A 20,000-nucleotide genomic window follows, 5' to 3' on the forward strand; every position below is an offset into this window, starting at 1 on the left:
TAAACGCAAGATAAAGTGACAGTGAGAAGGAACACTTAACACATGCCTCTTGATCAGTGCTTCATCACCAGCACACCATGCAGAGTATATGACAATTTGTCTCACTTAATGCGCAAGCGCATCTAGGCAGCCATGGCACACTGGCATCTTGACTTAGCATTTTAATGGATTCCAAGGGTACCCTGAAGATTTTTCCCATGCAGTAAAAATGACCCTGTATGCAAACAAATCTACTTTATTCAACTGATCAAGACAAGATATTTTTGCTGAAAGAGATACTGTCTCTTGCTTCATCAATCTTTTACACATTGGTTTTAGTAATTCCATATTGCGAGTGCTACAGGGGATGCTTGAAAACCTTCCTAATCTTGCCAAGATAATCTCATCCTCAAGGTTTAATTTGTAATTGGTCAGCTGCTGCACATGTGCCTTGACCAACAACTAGTACTTACAGCCGATGAGCATAACCAATATGGTGAATATCTTCTCAACATCTGTATTAGGCGCCACGTTGCCGAAGCCCACCGATGTGAGACTACTGAAGGTGAAGTACAGTGCTGTCACATACTTCGCCTGCGGGGGGGAAGTGGTGACGCTAGGCATTACAGAGTGGAGGCCACGTTAAAAACCAAAGCAGGTCACAGGAGTCATGACAGATTTCAGAAAGGGAGATGTACAAGAGACCTATGAAAAATAGGGGTGGTCAAGGCAAAACTGAAACATAACAAAGCTCACCATAGAAACCAAAAGAGATAGTGAAAGTATTGTTAGATGCTTGAAGAAAGAGGTTCTACAAATCCTTTGAGGTAGTGGTAATGTACTACTGTCTCCTAAACAATAAGATAAGGAGGTAATGCTGTGTGTGACATGAGATAATTATGGATGAGTGGAAGTAAGATGTCTACTGGTCTGTGGTATACACTGCATGCATCTTAATTTCTCATGCTTTGTGTTAATATCTTTGATCTATTGTATCAGAATATAAGGGAAAAGAATGAGTGTGTATATAAATTTGAAGATTATTGTGAACCAATCTTATTTATGTAAATCAATAAAAATACTGAATGTTTCTTCAAACAGCAATTCTTGAAAAAAAAAAAAAAACACACACATGTATATACATATATATATATATATATATATATATATATATATATATATATATATATATATATATATATATATATATATATATATATATATATATGTATATATATATATAATATATATATATATATATATATATATATATATATATATACATATATATATATATATATATATATATATATATATATATATATATATATATATATATATATATACATATATATATATATATATATATATATATATATATATATATATATATATATATATATATATATATATATATATATATATATATATATACACATATATATAATTATTTGTTTTTCCTCAGAACTAAGAAATTGTGGAAGCAAAAACATAGTCCAAACTATTTGAGAAGTAAATTTTAATAATGGTGAAAGGGGAAATTTAATTTGATCAAGTTTAGACTCAAGTATAAACATAACCAATATCAAACAAACCCAGCAGATATTTTAGTATTAGATGATTCAAAGAAAAACTGGCTTGTAAAGTATGAAATATAAATTTAACATGCTAAAAGATTTTTTTATTATACTGTATTATATTTTAGTGAGACATGATTAAGTGAACTCAAAGCATTACAATTAAAATTAATGTACAATAAAGAGGATGGTCATTTAAGATTGATGTGTTACCAAAATACAAACATCTAAAAAATTTTCACAAACAGAAAAAGGATATACTATGATTAATTACAAATTAGTTATCAAGATGCTTAATACACAATAACCTGAATCGATTTCATAATGAGAGCCAAAACTTACCTATGCTAACACAACACCCAGTTATGGAAGCTGGTATCCCTTGCTATCCATCATTGCCTAGTAAACTTGTATATTAAGTCACTCTTAGAGCTACTTTGTGCCTGTTTACACAGTCTAACATTTATCTTGATACCATACACAAAAGTACTGTACTGCGACACCATCATGTGTGAAACAAAACGCTTTTACTGTGGAACACTACATTAACGATAGTGTACTCGCATGTCTACAGCTTTGTTGTATGAGAGACTTTAAAACTCATGCCCAAATACAATGTAATGTAATATATATATATATATATATATATATATATATATATATATATATATATATATATATATATATATATATATATATATATATATATATATGTATATATATGTATATATATGTATATCCGCATAACGATTACTTTTATCGCAAAATTTTTGCCGCGCATATATATATATATATATATATATATATATATATATATATATATATATATATATATATATATATGTGTGTGTGTGTATATATATGTTGAACTGCAAACCTTTATAGATGAAAATCACCCTGACACAGCTGTTGCAAGCCGTGCTTGTGACTATTTCAATGACAATGTTATGGCCCATTTTATATACAGAGCTCTATGGACAGATTTGTTGTGCGACAGAGGTCCAGTATATAGTGGCATTAAAAGAAGAAGGGAAGTAACCCCAGAAAAGGACTTGCTACCTCAAGTCCTAATGGAAGGGGATTCCCCTTCTAAACAGTAAGAAGATAATGCTCTCCCCTCCTCCCATCCCATCAATCATCACCAGATCTTCAATAAAAGTAATCATGTAATTGTGCATCAGTTTGTGTGTATTAAAATTAACATTTCATGTGGTAAAAAAAAATTTTTTTCATATATATATATATATATATATATATTTCGCATATGAGCCCTCTTATATCGTGTCCACTGTATATATATATATATATATATATATATACATATGTGTGTATATATATGTGTGTATATATATATATATATATATATATATATATATATATATATATATATATATATATATATATATATATATATATATATATATATATAGATAGATAGATAGATAGATATATGTGCACAGTATATGTATGAGGCAAAAAATCTTTGCAAAAATAGAGTTCAGTAGGTTCTTATGAAAAATCAAAGAGGCCAATTAAAAATTAATATTAAATTGCAAAGAAAGCATATTTTCTCAAGTCTCTGGACATACAAGTGATGCCGGTATATTCTTCAGGCAGCCATCAAGCAAAGAGTGTTATGCTTCTGGCCAGCCAGGTGGCTGCCAGATCTACTGGCCTGATCCCCTGGCTAAGCCCACTTACAGCCCGTCATCATGACGAAAATCGTGAAGACCTTCTCAATCTCCGTGGTTGGCGACACGTTGCCAAAGCCGACCGAAGTGAGGGAGGAGAATGTGAAGTAGAGGGCGGTGATGTAGCGGGACTGAAGAGGTGAAATGGTTTATGTAGACAGATTCATAGGTACAGGTTTAAACAGGATACATTCATTTAGTGGAATCAACATTGTGAAGTTACTTTCATGTTGAGAATTCAGTGTTGCTAGGCAACATTCAGAACATCAACGTTGCTGAGTAATGTTTATGTTGAGGCATCAATCTTGCCAGAACACACTGACCCTGAAACATCAACATTGCCAGTCTACAATCATCTTGAGGCATAAATGTTGCTAATTTAGAAATCAATGATGCTAGGCTATGTTCTTATTTATTCATCAAACTTGGCATGCTGTGTTAATGTTGAAGTATCAACATTGTCAAGCTATGTTCATGTTGACGTATCAATTTTGTAAAGCTACATTTATGCTGAGGCATTAATGTTGACAGCCTATTCTTAATAAAGAGGCATCAACATACCATGGTATGTTTATCAAGAGCCATCAGTTTTGACCTATGTTGATGTCAACATTCAGGTACAGGCATCAATGTCAAGAGGCTACCTTCCTGTGAAGGTATTGATATTGCCAGGCTTCATTCATGAGGAGCCTTCAGCAGTGCAAGGCTACAGTGAAGGTAAGATATCAAACTTGTTAGGCTATAATTATATATGCAGAATCAGTAATATCGTTAGGGCAGTATCTCAAGCACACAGATTCGGGGAAGTATAGTCCCCAGAAAAAAATGAGGTGATTCAGAAAATTTGAACAGCAAGAAATGCATGTACAATATCAACAACAAAAATATATTTTTTTTTTTTATTATCACACCGGCCGATTCCCACCAAGGCAGGGTGGCCCGAAAAAGAAAAACTTTCACCATCATTCACTCCATCACTGTCTTGCCAGAAGGGTGCTTTACACTACAGTTTTTAAACTGCAACATTAACACCCCTCCTTCAAAAATATATATACATATATATAAATATATATATATGATATGATAAATATATATATATGATTAATATATGATATATATATATGATTAACATTTAACTTTCATCTGTACAGAATGTATTATGCGGCTTACAACTAGATGAACTGAAGGTTAAGATGGTACAACACATTTCTGGTTATAGAATTTTTGAAATAACATAATATTTTATGATTTTCAGAGATATGATGCAGCAAATACAATAAGACAAGGATAAAACTATTAATACAATGGGAATTTGTGAGAAAATATAGACTATGAAAACATGTAAAGAGCAGCGGAGTTAGGGCTATGTCAGAAATTCTGGAAATATTAACAAGACTTTGGGTCTTATTCATAAAAAAATTATTTGGATTGTGTATCTTGAGTCTGATTAATGGCTCACTAAACACAATCATGCTGAGACTTCAGTATCTCACTCTTTTCTGTCATCAGTGTAAGTCCCATCTTATTTAAACAAGGGCCCAATGCTGCATGTGGTTTTTGCCTTGTTTTTAGCATACGAAAAGATTTCTTTCAATTTCATTTAGCTCCTGTTTCTTCTGGGTCCTGTGAGATTAATTTAACTTAAATTCAATATTTCCTGTCTCTGTAATCAGTGTTTCCTTCCACATTTCAGATAGTCTAGCCCCCCTGAGAAGTTCTATGATTATTCATCTTTGCCTGTAAAGGAAGCCTCTCTCTCTCCTTTTAGTTTACATTTTTGCTTCTTTTTCCTTAGGAAAATGTGCATTAAATATACTGAACTACCACAGAGCCGATCCTTTCTAGGAACTGGTTTGGATCCAGGTCATTTAAAATATCTTCCCAGCACTTTTCAATAATGTGATTTATTTGATCCCAGTTGATGTTCTTGTTGTTGCGGTTATATTTTCCTTTTACTGGTCAGTGCCCCTGTGCATACTAGTGTGAGCCTGAATTAGATTATGATATGAATTATTTCTCTTCTGTACTGTTATATTTCATACCAAGTCATCATTATTTGCAAAAAATTAGGTCAAGTGTATTTTCCAGTATCAATGGCTCTGCTATTTGCTGGCTTAAAGTGTATTTATTACACATATTCAGCTGCTCATTTGTGTGATAATTTTCATTTGAGCTGCCTCCTGGGATTCTTCCATTTTATATGCTTTAAACTGAAATTGCCAAGCAACACGAAATTTGGGGCTGGGGTTGGAAGATTTTCCAAACTGTTATTAATTTATAATAGCTGTTCCTTTAAACTGTTGGGATGTTGCATCTGGTGGCTTATATGCAACCACAATGAAGAGGTTTTGGTTCTCAATCTTTACTTTCAAAACTTCAACTACATCATTAGTGGTATTTAGTAACTGTGTGCAGATAAAAAACTCTGACATACAGGCCAACCCCTCCTTGTTGCCTGTTCTTCCTGTTACATCTAAATAAGTTGTACCTTGTTATCTATATTTTGTTGTCAAAGTGATCTTTTGCGTTTGTCTCTGTGAAAGCTGTAAACCTCAGAGTTGACTCCATGAGGATTCCAGTGATGAAAGGTACTTTGTTTTTGATGGATGGCTTAAGGCCTTGTATACTTACAAATACAAATGATGTAGTATTGTTAGCTTGTTTTTTTTTTTTGGTGCTAATATCTGTAGTTTTGGATAAGGGGCCACTGTCTGTGCCTCCAATCCTACAAGGCTCCGAGGTGGTGGAATATTTTTGTTATTTCTTGCCATTTTCTCTGCTTTCTAGCACTAAAAAATCTCCTGCTACTGAATGGTTGATTTCCCCAGGCACTGTGAGGTCTGGACCTCCTGGTTCCTTTCAAGTTTAATGTGGGGAAATTTGTGTTGTAGCACTGGTTTTCATGGACTGATGTATAACACATTTTAGGGTGAAACAGTTTACAGGGGGTAGACTGGCACACTCCTTTTGTCAGGAAGTCAAAGCGTTTTTTGGGATATTCAAAACTGCACGTTCCATATGTTTTTCTAGATATTCCTTGACTGCAGATACCCCAAGCAATGAATTTGCACAGTTCTGCTTTCTGATGAGTTTACTCTTACACTGTGTGTATGCGTACTCACCTAATTGTAGTTGCAGGAGTAGAGTCATAGCTCCTGGTCCCACCTCTTCACTGGTTGCCACTATGTCCACTCTCTTCCTGCTCTGCTAGCTTTATCGTATCTCTTCTTAAAGCTATGTATGGTTCCTGTCTCCACTACATCACTTGCTAGACTATTCCACTTCCTGTCTACTCTATAATTGAAGAAATACTTCCTAACATCCCTTTGACTCATCTGAGTCTTCAATTTCCAATTGTGACCCCTTGTTGCTGTGTCCCATCTCTGAAATCATCCTGCCCCTATCCACCTTGTCAATTCCTCTCAGTATCTTATGTCGTTATCATGTCCCCCCTATTCCTCCTGTCCTCCAGTGTCATCAGGCCGATTTCCTTCAACCTTTCATTGTAGGACATTCCCCTGAGCTCTGGAACTAGCCTTGTTGTAAACCTTTGTACTTTCTCTAACTTCTTGACGTGCTTGACCAGGTGTGGGTTCCAAATTGGTGCTGCATACTCCAGTATGGACCTGATGTACACAGTGTACAGTGTCTTGAACGATTCCTTATTAAGGTATCGGAGTGCTTTCTCAGGTTTGCCAGGCGCCCATATGCTGCAGCAGTTATCTGGTTGATGTGTGCTTCTGGAGACATGCTCAGTGTTATACTCACCCCAAGATCTTTCGCCTTGAGCGAGGTTTGCAGTCTTTGGCAACCTAGCCTATACTCCATCTGTGGTCTTCTTTGCCCTTCCCCAATCTTCATGACTTTGCATTTGGCAGGGTTAAATTTGAAAAGCCAGTTGCTAGACCAGGTATCCAGCCTGTCCAGGTCTCTTTCATGTCCTACCTGATCCTCATCTGATTTAATTCTCCTCATTAACTTCACATCATTTGCAAACAGGGACACTTCTGAGTCTAACCCTTCCATCATGTCATTCACATATACCAGAAATAGCACTGGTCCTAGGACCTACCCCTGTGGGACCCCGCTCATCACAGGTGCTCACTGTGATACCTCATCATGTACCATGACTCATTGTTGCTTCCCTGTCAGGTATTCTCTGATCCACTGCAGTGCCCTTCCTGTTATACATGCCTGATCCTCTAGCTTCTGCACTAATCTCCTGTGAGGAAGTGTGTCGAAGGCCTTTTTGCAGTCCAAGAAGATGCAATCAACGCACCCGTCTCTCTCCTGTCTTACTGCTGTTGCTGTATCATAAAACTCTAGTAGGTTTGTGACACAGGACTTGCCTTCCATAAATCCATGCTGGTTGGTGTTTATACTCTTGTTCCATTCCAGGTGCTCCAACACTCTCCTCCTGATAATCTTCTCCATGATTTTGCATACTATACAAGTCAGTGACACTGGTCTATAGTTTAGTCTCTCCTCTCTGTCTCCTTTCTTAAATATGGGTACTACGTTTGCCGTCTTCCATACCTCAGGGAGTTGCCCACTTTCAAGGGATGTGTTGAAGATTGTGGTTAGTGTGTACTCAGCTAATTTTACTCACCTAATTGTGGTTGCAGGGGTCGAGACTCAGCTCCTGGCCCTGCCTCTTCACTGACCGCTACTAGGTCCTCTCTCCCCCTGCTCCATGAGCTTTATCATACCTCGTCTTAAAACTATGTATAGTTCCTGCCTCCACTACATCACTTGCCAGACTATTCCACTTCCTAACTACTCTATGACTGAAGAAATACTTCCTAACATCCCTTTGACTCATCTGAGTCTTCAGCTTCCAATTGTGACCCCTTGTTTCTGTGTCCCATCTCTGGAACATCCTGTCTCTGTCCACCTTGTCTATTCCATGCAGTCTCCCCTGACCCTCCTGTCCTCCAGTTTTGTCAGACCAATTTCCCTTAACCTTTCTTCATAGGACATTCCCCTTAGTTCTGGAACTAGCCTTGTTGCAAACCTTTTCACTTTCTCTAATTTCTTGACGTATTTGACCAGATGTGGGTTCCAAACTGGTGCTGCGTACTCCAGTATGGGCCTGACATACAGAGTGTATAAAGTCTTGAACGATTCCTTACTGACGTACCAGAACGCTATTCTCAGGTTTGCCAAGCGCCCATATGCTGCAGCAGCTATCTGGTTAATGTGTGCTTCTGGCGATGTACTCGGTATTATACTCACTCCTAGGTCTTTCTCCTTGAGTGAGGTTTGCAGCCTTTGGCCTCCTAGCCTATACTCTGTCTGCAGTCTTCTTTGCCCTCCTCCGATCTTCATGACTTTGCATTTGGCGGGGTTAAATTCTAGGAGCCAGTTTCTGGACCACACATCCAGCCTGTCCAGGTCTCTTTGTAGACCTGTCTGGTCCGCATCTGATTTAATTCTCCTCATTAACTTCACATCATCTGCAAACAGGGACACCTCTGAGTCTATCCCTTCCGTTATGTCGTTCACATACACCAAGAATAGTACTGGTCCCAGGACTGACCCCTGTGGGACCCCGCTCGTCACTGGCGCCCACTGTGATACCTCATCATGGACCATGACTCATTGTTGCCTCCCTGTTAAGTATTCTCCGATCCATTGCAGTGCCCTTCCTGCTATACATGCCTCTTCCTCTAGCTTCTGTACTAATCTCTTGTGAGGAACTATGTCGAAGGCCTTCTTGCAGTCCAAGAAAATGCAATCAACCCACCCCTCCCTCTCATTTCTTACTTCAGTTACCTTGTCATAAAACTCTAGTAGGTTTGTGACACAGGATTTGCCTTCCATGAATCCGTGCTGGCTGTCATTTATAATCTTTTTCTGCTCCAGGTGCTCCACCACTCTCCTGATAATCTTTTCCAAGACTTTGTATACTATACATGTCAGTGACACTGGTCTATAATTTAGTGCTTCATTTCTGTCTCCCTTCTTAAAGATGGGGACTACATTTTCCTTCTTTCATACTTCAGGTAGTTGCCCAGTTTCAAGAGCAGTGTTGAAGATTTTGGTTAGTGGCACACATAGTGTCCCTGCTCCCTCTCTAAGAACCCATGGAGAAATATTGTCTGGTCCCACCGCCTTTGAGGTATCAAGGTCACTCAGGAGCTTCTCCACCTCCTCCTCAGTTGTGTGTAATTCATCCAACACTTGTTGGTATATCCCTTGTTGCTGTACCCCACTGTTTTGTCTTCCTGTTGTCCCTTGAGCCTCCACTGTAAACACTTCCTGAAATCTCATGCTGAGCTCCTCACATACCTCCTGGTCGTTTCTTGTGAGCTCCCCACCTTCCTTCCTCAGCCTGATTACCTGGTCCTTGACTGTTGTCTTCCTCCTGATGTGGCTGTAGAGTAGTTTCGGATCGGACTTGACTTTCGATGCTATGTCATTTTCATACTGCCACTACGCTTCCCTCCTTATCTGTGCATACTCGCTTATGGCTCGTTGACTAATCTCTTTATTCTCCTGAGTCCTTTGCCTTCTGTACTTTTTCCATTCTCTAGAGCACTTAGTTTTTGCCTCCCTGCACCTTCAGGTAAACCAAGGCCTTGTTCTGTCCTTCCCATTATTTCTGTTACCCTTGGGAACAAACCTTCCCTCTGCCTCCTTGCATTTTGTTGTTACAAAGTCCATCATTTCATTTACTGATTTTCCTACTAACTCCTGTTCCCACTGAACCTCCTGCAGGAAGATCCTCATTCCTGTGTAGTCCCCCCTTTTATAGTTTAGCTTTTCCCTTTCTACTCCTGTTGCCCTCTCCACTGTTAGCTCCACGATGTATTCAAAGCTCATAACTACGTGGTCAATAGCTCCAAGGGGCCTTTCATATGTGATGTGCTCAATGTCTGAGCTACTCAGGGTGAACACGAGGTCCAGTCTTGCTGGTTCATCCTCCCCTCTTTCTCTGGTAGTATCCCTAACATGTTGGTGCATGAAATTTGCCAGCACCACATCCATCATCTTGGCTCTCCATGTTTTGGGACCCCCATGTGGCTCCAGGTTTTCCCAATCAATTTCCCTGTGATTGAGGTCACCAATGACCAGTACTTCACTCTACTTGAGTGAGCCCTTCTTGCCACTTCAGCTAGAGTCTCCACCATTGCTCTGTTGTACTCATCATATTCCTCTCTTGGCCTCCTGAAGTTCTGTGGTGGGTTATACATCACTGCAATGACTACCTTGTGTTCCCCTGACCGAACTGTACCTACTATGTAATCCATTTCTCCAATCTCGTCCATACCTTCCATTTCTTGATAACCCCACCGTTTTTTTATTAGTAGTGCAACTCCTCCTCCCCCCCTGCTTCTTCTATCCTTCCTCAGGATCTGATATCCGGGTGGGAAGATTGCATCTGTTATTATCCCAGTGAGTTTTGTTTCTGTAAATGCTACGATGTCAGGGGACATCTCCTTGATTCTTTCATGCCACTCCTCACATTTATTCGTTATTCCATCCGCATTCGTGTACCAAACCATCAACTTCTTTTCAATAACTGTGGTCTGGGGAGAGAGGTGGGTTAGGGGGAGCAGGTGCCCTGGCAGGGGCCTATAGGGGGTTGGTGTGGGGGTGGGGTCTGTGGTGTAGGGTGTGGGGGCAGAGGGTCTATCTGGGGTTTCAGTGGGGGTGGGGGTGGTGGTGAGGGGATGGGGAAGAGGGCCTATGGGGGGCTACAGTGGGGGAGGGGATTGTGGTGAGGGGGATGGGAATAGAGGGTACAGCGTGTGGGTTGCTGTGGGTTACCGTGAGGGTGGGGTTTGTGGTGAGGGGGATTGGGGAGAGGGTACATTGTGTGTGTGTGTGTGTGTGTACTCACCTATTTGTGGTTGCAGGGGTCGAGTCTTAGCTCCTGGCCCAGCCTCTTCACCGGTTGTTACTGGGTCCTCTCTCTCCCTGCTCCATGCATCACTTTCTAGGCTATTCCACTGCCTGACAACTCTATGACTGAAGAAATACTTTCTAATATCTCTCTGACTCATGTGTCTTCAACTTCCAATTGTGACCTCTTGTTTCTGTATCCCCTCCCTGGAACATCCTGTCTTTGCCCACCTTGTCTATTCCGCGCAGTATTTTATATGTCATTATCATGTCTCCCCTGACCCTCCTGTCCTCTAGTGTCGTCAGGCCGATTTCCCTTAACCTTTCTTCATAAGACATTCCCCTTAGCTCTGGAACTAACCTTGCCGCAAACCTTTGCACTTTCTCCAGTTTCTTGACGTGCTTTATCAAGTGCAGGTTCCAAACAGGTGCTGCATACTCCAGTATGGGCCTGACGTACACAGTGTACAGTGTCTTGAACAATTCCTTATTAAGGTATCAGAACGCTGTGTGTGTGTGTGTTTGTGTACTCACCTAATTGTACTCACCTAATTGTGATTGCAGGGGTGTGTGTATGTGTGTGTGCACTCATGTGTGTGTGTGTGTTAGTTACCATTTTGTCCTAGGCACATGTTGATTAGACACTAAGCCTGTTTTATCAGTGTGTGTGTGTGTGTGCGCGTGTGTGCGCGTGCGTGCGTGTGTGTGTGTGTGTGTGTGTGTGTGTGTACTCACCTAGTTGAGGTTGCGGGGGTCGAGTCTGAGCTCCTGAGTGTGTGTGTGTGTGTGTGTACTCACCTAATTGTATTCACCTAATTGTGGTTGCAGGGGTCGAGACTCAGCTCCTGGCCCCGCCTCTTCACTGATCGTTACTGGATCCTCTCTCTCTCTGCTTCCTGAGCTTTGTCATACATCTTCTTTAAACTATGTATGGTTCCTGCCTCCACTACTTCACTTGCTAGGCTATTCCACTTGCTGACAACTCTATGACTGAAGAAATACTTCCTAACGTCCCTGTGACTCGTCTGAGTCTTCAGCTTCCAGTTGTGACCCCTTGTCCCTGTGTCCCCTCTCTGGAACATCCTATCTCTGTCCACCTTGTCTATTCCCCGCAGTATCTTGTATGTCGTTATCATGTCTCCCCTGACCCTTCTGTCCTCCAGTGTCGTCAGTCCGATTTCCCTTAACCTTTCCTCGTACGACATTCCCTTGAGCTCTGGGACTAGCCTTGTTGCAAACCTTTGTACTTTGTGTGTGTGTGTGTGTGTGTGTGTGTGTGTGTGTGTGTGTGTGTGTGTGTGTGTGTGTGTGTGTGTGTGTACTCACCTAGTTGTACTCACCTAGTTGAGGTTGCAGGGGTCGAGTCCAAGCTCCTGGCCCCGCCTCTTCTCTGGTCGCCACTAGGTCACTCTCCCTGAACCATGAGCTTTATCATACCTCTGCTTAAAGCTATGCATGGATCCTGCCTCCACTACATGTCTGTGTGTGTCTGTGTGTGAGTAAACCCTCAGGGATCTCGCTACATTAGAATAAACATTCAGTTCAGTGAAAAAAGGAAAACCAATATGCAAAGCTGGAGATGGGGAAGGTCCGCCGATCACTGACTTCTTGTGTATCAAACCTATGAAGTTACTTTAAGGATAACTGAAATTATTCAAGAAAGAAATGAAGAAAGAGCATTCATCTAGACCAAGGTAGGCTTCAAATAGTTCATGAAATACTAAAGTGTAATCTTCAAAAAGAAGGATGAATAAAAGGAAAACACATGCAATTAATGAGAAATTTTGTTTGATAAGTAAATGGTAATAATTACAGGAGGTAAACTGCCCTGAAAGATTAATGTCTCTATTGGAGTGCATGAGAAACAGCATTTAAAAACTCATATAAATGATTTGCTAGCAGGAATAAAAATCATGAACAACTCTACAGATGATACAAGGATCTTATGCATGACAAGCAATAAAAATTATTGTATTCCTGAAGGATGTAATGGATAGAAAATTAATGTAGGTAAGTGCCATATACCAGATAATAAAAATAGGAGAAATAAAAATATGCACACAAGGAATATATTGTCTCATAAAAAATTAAAAAGATCAAACAAAAAGAGGAGTCTTGGGAGTCATCACTGACACAAGAGTGTCTTTGGAAGATTATATTAATAGAATTGTGAGAAATACTAAAAGAAAGCTGTTCACAAGTGGTAGACCAAAACTGGAATATGCAGCAGTGATATAGTGTACAGTATTTATCTAAAAAAAATGGCAACATAAAACAAAAAGAAATCTATAGATAAGCTACAAAATGGCCACTTGAGCTTCAAACAAAAATATTGAGCTACTGCAGAAAGAAAGATAGACAGGATTAGACATGCTCACACTGGCTGATAAGGTAAAAAGAGGAGATTTGATAACCAATTATAATATTGTAAAGGAATAAAAGAAAATTCATAAAGATGGCATCCTGTCATACCTATAAACAAGGAAACCTGCCAAAAGGACACTAAAAAAATTGTTCTTCTCAAAGAGTGAAAGAATAATAGGCTGGTTTACAAGAGGAAGTAGTAGGGTAAGTGCTATAACCAGTGAAACTTTAAAAATAATGTGATGAAATAAATACCAAAAATTGGACACTAGTAACTTGGCTCTCTTCTTGTAACTACAAGTACGTATGTAACTATGAGTAGGCCATTACACACAAAAAATTCACTCACCCTTAACGTTGGGCCACCTGTACTGTTGCTATAATAGTACTGACGAGTGGCATTAGCTAGGTGGTCCAGCCAGCCAATCTTGTGGGGCAGACCTGGCCGCTCAGCATTTCCAATGGCATACCTGTTAAGCCGAGGGGCCAACTGAATTGTATGTAGACTGGAAGGGAGCTCTAGCAAAAGAGCAAGTTGAGTGTTAGATCAGCTATCTATGACCCAACACTCAACTTGCTGATAAACCTGACTGTTTAGTCAGGCTTTTCAGCTGCAGTTGTCATAACTGCTTTTTGATGACATGGTGCTTCTAGAAGATTCTGAAGACAAGTTGCAAAGGTTGGTGGACAAATTTGGGAGGGTATATGAAAATGGTAATTTAGAAGTGAACATAGGAAAGAGCAAGATGATCAGAATAACCAAAAATTTAGGTAATGAAAGACTGGATATCTGATTGGAATGAGTATGAAGGAAATGAGTAAGTTCAGATATTTAGGAGTGGACTTCTCAGCAGATGGACCAATGAAAGATGAGGTGAACCATAGAAAGGAGAAGGAAAAAAGATGGGTGATCCATTGAGGCATCTGTGAAGACAAAAAACATTATCTATAGTGGCAAAAAGAGAACTACATCAGAGTATAGTGGTACTAGCACTCTTACACGAGTGTGAAGCATGAGTTTTAAACATTACAGTGGAGAGGAGATTGGAGGCAGTGAAAATGTCGTGTCTGGTGGCAATGGTATGCCTCTGGCATGTTGATGATGATGGAGTGAGTGACAGTGAAGTGTTTCTCTTTTTTGGGTCTCCTAACCTTGGTGGGAGATGGCTAGTGTGTTAGAAAAAATATAATAAGCAACAAAAAGGAAAGTAAGAGTATGCATGTCATGTCAACAAGTCGGCCGTCTCCCACCGAGGCAGGGTGACCCAAAAAAGAAAGAGAAAATACTTTCATCATCATTCAACACTTTCACCACACTTGCACATTATCACTGTTTTTGCAGAGCTCAGAATACAACAGTCTAGAAGCATAAACATATAAAGACTGCCAATATCCCAAACCCCTCCTTTAAAGTGCAGGCATTGTACTTCCCATTTCCAGGACTCAAGTCCGACTATATGAAAATAACCGGTTTCCCTGAATCCCTTCACTAAATATTACCCTGCTCACACTCCAACAGATCGTCAGGTCCCAAGTACCATTCGTCTCCATTCACTCCTATCTAACACGCTCACGCACGCTTGCTGGAAGTCCAAGCCCCTTACCCACAAAACCTCCTTTACCCCCTCTCTCCAACCCTTTCGAGGACGACCCCTACCCCGCCTTCCTTCCCCTATAGATTTATATGCTTTCCATGTCATTCTACTGTGATCCATTCTCTCTAAATGACCAAACCACCTCAACAACCCCTCTTCTGCCCTCTGACTAATACTTTTATTAACTCCACACCTTCTCCTAATTTCCACACTCCGAATTTTCTGCATAATATTTACACCACACATTGCCCTTAAACAGGACATCTCCGCTGCCTCCAACCGTCTCCTCGCTGCTGCATTTACCACCCAAGCTTCACACCCATATAAGAGTGTTGGTACTACTATACTTTCATACATTCCCTTCTTTGCCTCCATAGATAACGTTTTTTGACTCCACATATACCTCAACGCACCACTCACCTTTTTTCCCTCATCAATTCTATGATTAACCTCATCCTTCATAAATCCATCCGCCGACACGTCAACTCCCAAGTATCTGAAAACATTCACTTCTTCCATACTCCTCCTCCCCAATTTGATATCCAATTTTTCTTTATCTAAATCATTTGACACCCTCATCACCTTACTCTTTTCTATGTTCACTTTCAACTTTCTACCTTTACACACATTCCCAAACTCATCCACTAACCTTTGCAATTTTTCTTTAGAATCTCCCATAAGCACAGTATCATCAGCAAAAAGTAACTGTGTCAATTCCCATTTTGAATTTGATTCCCCATAATTTAATCCCACCCCTCTCCCAAACACCCTAGCATTTACTTCCTTTACAACCCCATCTATAAATATATTAAACAACCATGGTGACATTACACATCCCTGTCTAAGACCTACTTTTACCGGGAAGTAGTCTCCCTCTCTTCTACACACCCTAACCTGAGCCTCACTATCCTCATAAAAACTCTTTACAGCATTTAATAACTTACCACCTATTCCATATACTTGCAACATCTGCCACATTGCTCCTCTATCCACTCATGCATGTCATGTGTTCTCACGTATTCAGGAGAAAAAGAAGACACACCAATCATGCCAGAGTGCAAATTTTTGAACAGCCTTCTTTGTTACACTCATATGGATAATAGTACTACATCTCTGAATGGGTGTTTTTTACCAACCTACTACTGAAACAACATCAGGAATGCCTTACTTGAATTAGCAGAAGATTGTGAAACTTCAACATGAAAATGAATTTCTTATATTTATGAAAATGGCTCATGTTGAAGTTGACAAAAAATTTCTTGAAAAATGCACATTAAAACACATGAAATAAAACATTGTCGTCTTATGATGGCCAGAACTAACCAACTACGCATATTAGTTAGTAAGTGTTATATTACTGCAGATTTTTTTATAGATGTAAGTGTTGCACAAAAATTAGTGTTTGTTTTATAAAGTTATAGGAAACTAATATGGGTCTCAGAGGCTGGTTTACCCTGGTCCCAACGTACCTCGTAAGAATGGCTTTGCTGACAAGTTATGATACATACTTTTTTTTTTAACACATCGGTCGTTTCCCACCAAAGCAGGATGGCCCAAAAAACAAAAACTTTCATCATTCACTCCATCACTGTCTTGCCAGAGGCATGCTTACACTACAGTTATAAAATTGCAACATTAACACCCCTTCTTCAGAGTGCAGACACTGTACTTCCCATCTCCAGGAATCAAGTCCGGCTTGCCAGTTTCCCTGAATCCCTTCATAAATGTTACCTTCCATACACTCCAACAGCACATCAAGTCATTTGTCTCCATTTGCTCCTATCTAACACGCTTACTCATGCTTGCTGGAAGCCCAAGCCTCTCGCACACAAAACTACATTTACCCCTTCCCTCCAACCTTTCCAAGGCTGACCCCTACCCCGCCTTCCCTCCACTACAGATTTATACACTCTCAAAGTCATTCTATTTTGTTCCATCCTCTCTACAAGTCCAAACCATCTCAATAACCCCTCCTCAGCCCTCTGGATAATAGTTTCGGTAATCCCATTCCTCCTCCTAATCTCCAAACTATGGATTCTCTGCATTATATTCACACCACACATTGCCCTCAGACATGACATCTCCACTGCCTCTGGCCTTCTCCTTTTGCAACATTCACAACCCATGCCTCACACCTATACAAGAGCGTTGGTATAACTATACTCTCATACATTCCCCTCTTTGCTTTCATGGATAAAGTTCTTTGTCTCCACAGACTCCTCAGTGCACCACTCACCTCTTTCCCCTTGTTAATTCTATGATTCACCTCATCCTTCATAGACCCATATGCTGACACATTCACTCCCAAATATCTGACCACATTCACCTTCTCCATACTCTCTCCCTCCAATCTGATATCCAATCTTCCATTACCTAATTTTTTTGTTATCCTCATCACCTTACTCTTTCCTATATTCACTTTTAATTTCCTTCTTTTACATACCCTACCAAACTCATCAACCAACCTTTGCAACTTCTTTTCAGAATCCCCCAAAAGCACAGTGCCATCAACAAAGAGCAACTGTGACAACTCCCACTTTGTGTTAGATTCTTTATCTTTTAACCCCACACCTCTTGCCAACACCTGAGCATTTACTTCTCTTACAACACCATTTATAAATATACTGAACAACCATGGTGACATCACACATCCCTGTCTAAGGCCTACTTTTACTGGGAAATAATCTCCCTCTTGCCTACATACTCTAACCTGAGCCTCACTATCCTCGTAGGAACTTTTCACTGCTTTCAATAACCTACCTCCTATTCCATACATTTGCAACATCTGCCACATTGCACCCCTATCCACCCTACCATATGCCTTTTCCAAACCAATGAATGCCAAAAATACCTCTTTACCCTTATCTAAATGCTGTTCACTTATATGTTTCACTGCAAACACTTGGTCTACACACCCCCTACCCTTCCCAAAGCCTCCTTGTTCATCTGCTATCCTGCTCTCTGTCTTACTCTTAATTCTTTCAATAATAACTCTAACATACACTTTACCAGGTATATTTAACCCTTAAATGGTCCAAACGTAAATATACGTTCTCTCGCATAGTGCCCCAAATGTATGTATACGTTTCGTTTGTCATTCAGTCAACAATGGCACGATGAGCCTGAGTCTCCTAGACATGAGAGAATGGGTGTGCACACTCACTGTGCGCCATATGAAAAAAATTGGGGACGCCTGGGTACCATATGCTCTTTTTTCCTATTAACCCTTAAACTGTCCAAACGTAGATCTACATTTTTTCAGCATTTGAAAGTATGTAAAAAAAAGTAGATCTTCTTTTCTTTTTTACATTTGAAAAAGTGTAAAAAAAACTTTGATCTATGTTTTTTTGTTATATTTGAAAATATGTAAAAAAAACATAATCTACTTTTGGAGCACTACGCATGTGAACGTAGATCTGCTTGGACAGTTTAAGGGTTAAAAAAAAAACTATATTTTTTCTCAAAAAGTTCAGGGCGCTACGTGAGAGAACGTATATATACATTTGGACCATTTAAGGGTTAACAGTACTTTTTTATTTATACAAATAAATTTTACAGGCTAAGAGCTGTTATCCTACCTCAGCTCATTTCAAAGACCCTCCTATTTTAAGGCATACTACCATGCCCCCTAGGATGCAACCCACAGCAGTCCACTAACACCCAAATACCTACTTACTGCTAGGTGAACAGGGGCAGCAGGTGAAAGGAAATACATGTATGTGTAAAGTTTCCACCCATGCCAGAAATTGAACCACAGATACTCAGTATGTGAGATGAACTACAAACATTAAATCTACTCCTATACTTGAAATTCAGCAAGTGAAAAGCTCCACAACTTACCATATACATGCGAGCCAATGAGCGATGAGAGCAAAAGTGGCCATAAGTAGGAGAAGGACGGCTGCACCATATTCTGAATACCTATCTATCTTCCTAGCAACCCTGACTAGCCGCAGGAGCCTTGCAGTCTTCAGGAGCCCAATGAGCGTCGTCGTCTGGAGTTTGGGAACAAGACATAATTAAAATATATTCATATCTAGACAGCAGACACCGGTTAATTCTCAATAAACTAAGTTTAGCATGACATCCTAGTACTACTGTACTACTAATAATGTCTCAGCTAATTTATTTTCATTTGTAACCATTAAAAAAATTTCTGTATACCATATTTACAGTAACATTAAAATCACATTGGTCCTTAAATTTTGTTATAAGAAAATGAGAATGGTATCATTACTTCTGCACATTAACCGGAGTAAACTGTCTATTCTTAGCATTGGTGCTCTGATTATAATGTCTATACACCAGTGCTACCAATGAATTTGTGTCTGATCTAGCTGATTTACTACAATACTATAATCTATCATCTAGGTTTCAGCACCTAGATCTGTTCTATAACACTAGGTTTACCTAAGTTGTGGCTACTGCAGCATGCCTTATGGGTGCTTGCAGAAGAGTTATTAAACCTTTGCTTATGATGATCTATGCCTGTAAGCCATCGTTGTCAAAGGATTAATTGCACAAAACTGTTAGAAGCATATATAAACTAAACTATGGAGAAAATCCTCCCACTGTGAGGTTGCTCCAGTGATGCTTTTCCTCCTCAGTAAACTTAGGTGAAGACATGCATATCTAGCATATGTATTATGTCCTGTCCACAGTCACAGCCACCATACTCCATACAATAGCTTTCATTATTTGTGTACTTCTGAGAATGATGTGAATGCCTGCTTGTTAGAAAAAGTCTTAGCATTGATATTAGTAAATAACTGCTTAATATAATATTCAAGATATTATTGATTCCATCATAATTTAATATAAAACTGGTACATAGACATGAGCAAAACCTAGAAAAGTTGAACTTGTTTTGCTGTGGCTATCAAGGACATGCATGGTTACATGAAGATTATTATGAATGGCCCTTGTGACCAGTCATCATCAGGAGA

The 20,000-nt window shown here is 39.6% G+C and overlaps 1 protein-coding gene across 22 annotated transcripts in view; it reads right to left on the reverse strand.

Annotated features, from left to right (window-relative positions):
* Positions 1 to 20,000, reverse strand: part of sei (seizure) — a 668,222-nt gene that overhangs the window by 299,244 nt on the left and 348,978 nt on the right. For 20 of the 22 annotated variants that reach the window (XR_011391990.1, XR_011391991.1, XR_011391989.1 and 17 more), the window contains 3 exons: positions 18,895 to 19,049; positions 13,809 to 13,929; positions 453 to 573 (listed from right to left, as the gene is read on the reverse strand). Coding sequence is in view for 15 of the 22 variants with exons in the window: in XM_053786160.2 (XP_053642135.2) it covers positions 453 to 573; positions 13,809 to 13,929; positions 18,895 to 19,049 (397 nt within the window). In the remaining 7 variants the exon portion in view is untranslated. The remainder of the gene's footprint in view (positions 1 to 452; positions 574 to 13,808; positions 13,930 to 18,894; positions 19,050 to 20,000) is intronic. The other 2 variants (XM_053786177.2, XM_053786167.2) reach the window with 1 other exon arrangement.

Source organism: Cherax quadricarinatus, chromosome 14 (genome assembly GCF_038502225.1).
Source record: "Cherax quadricarinatus isolate ZL_2023a chromosome 14, ASM3850222v1, whole genome shotgun sequence".
Classification (NCBI taxonomy): domain Eukaryota; kingdom Metazoa; phylum Arthropoda; class Malacostraca; order Decapoda; family Parastacidae; genus Cherax; species Cherax quadricarinatus.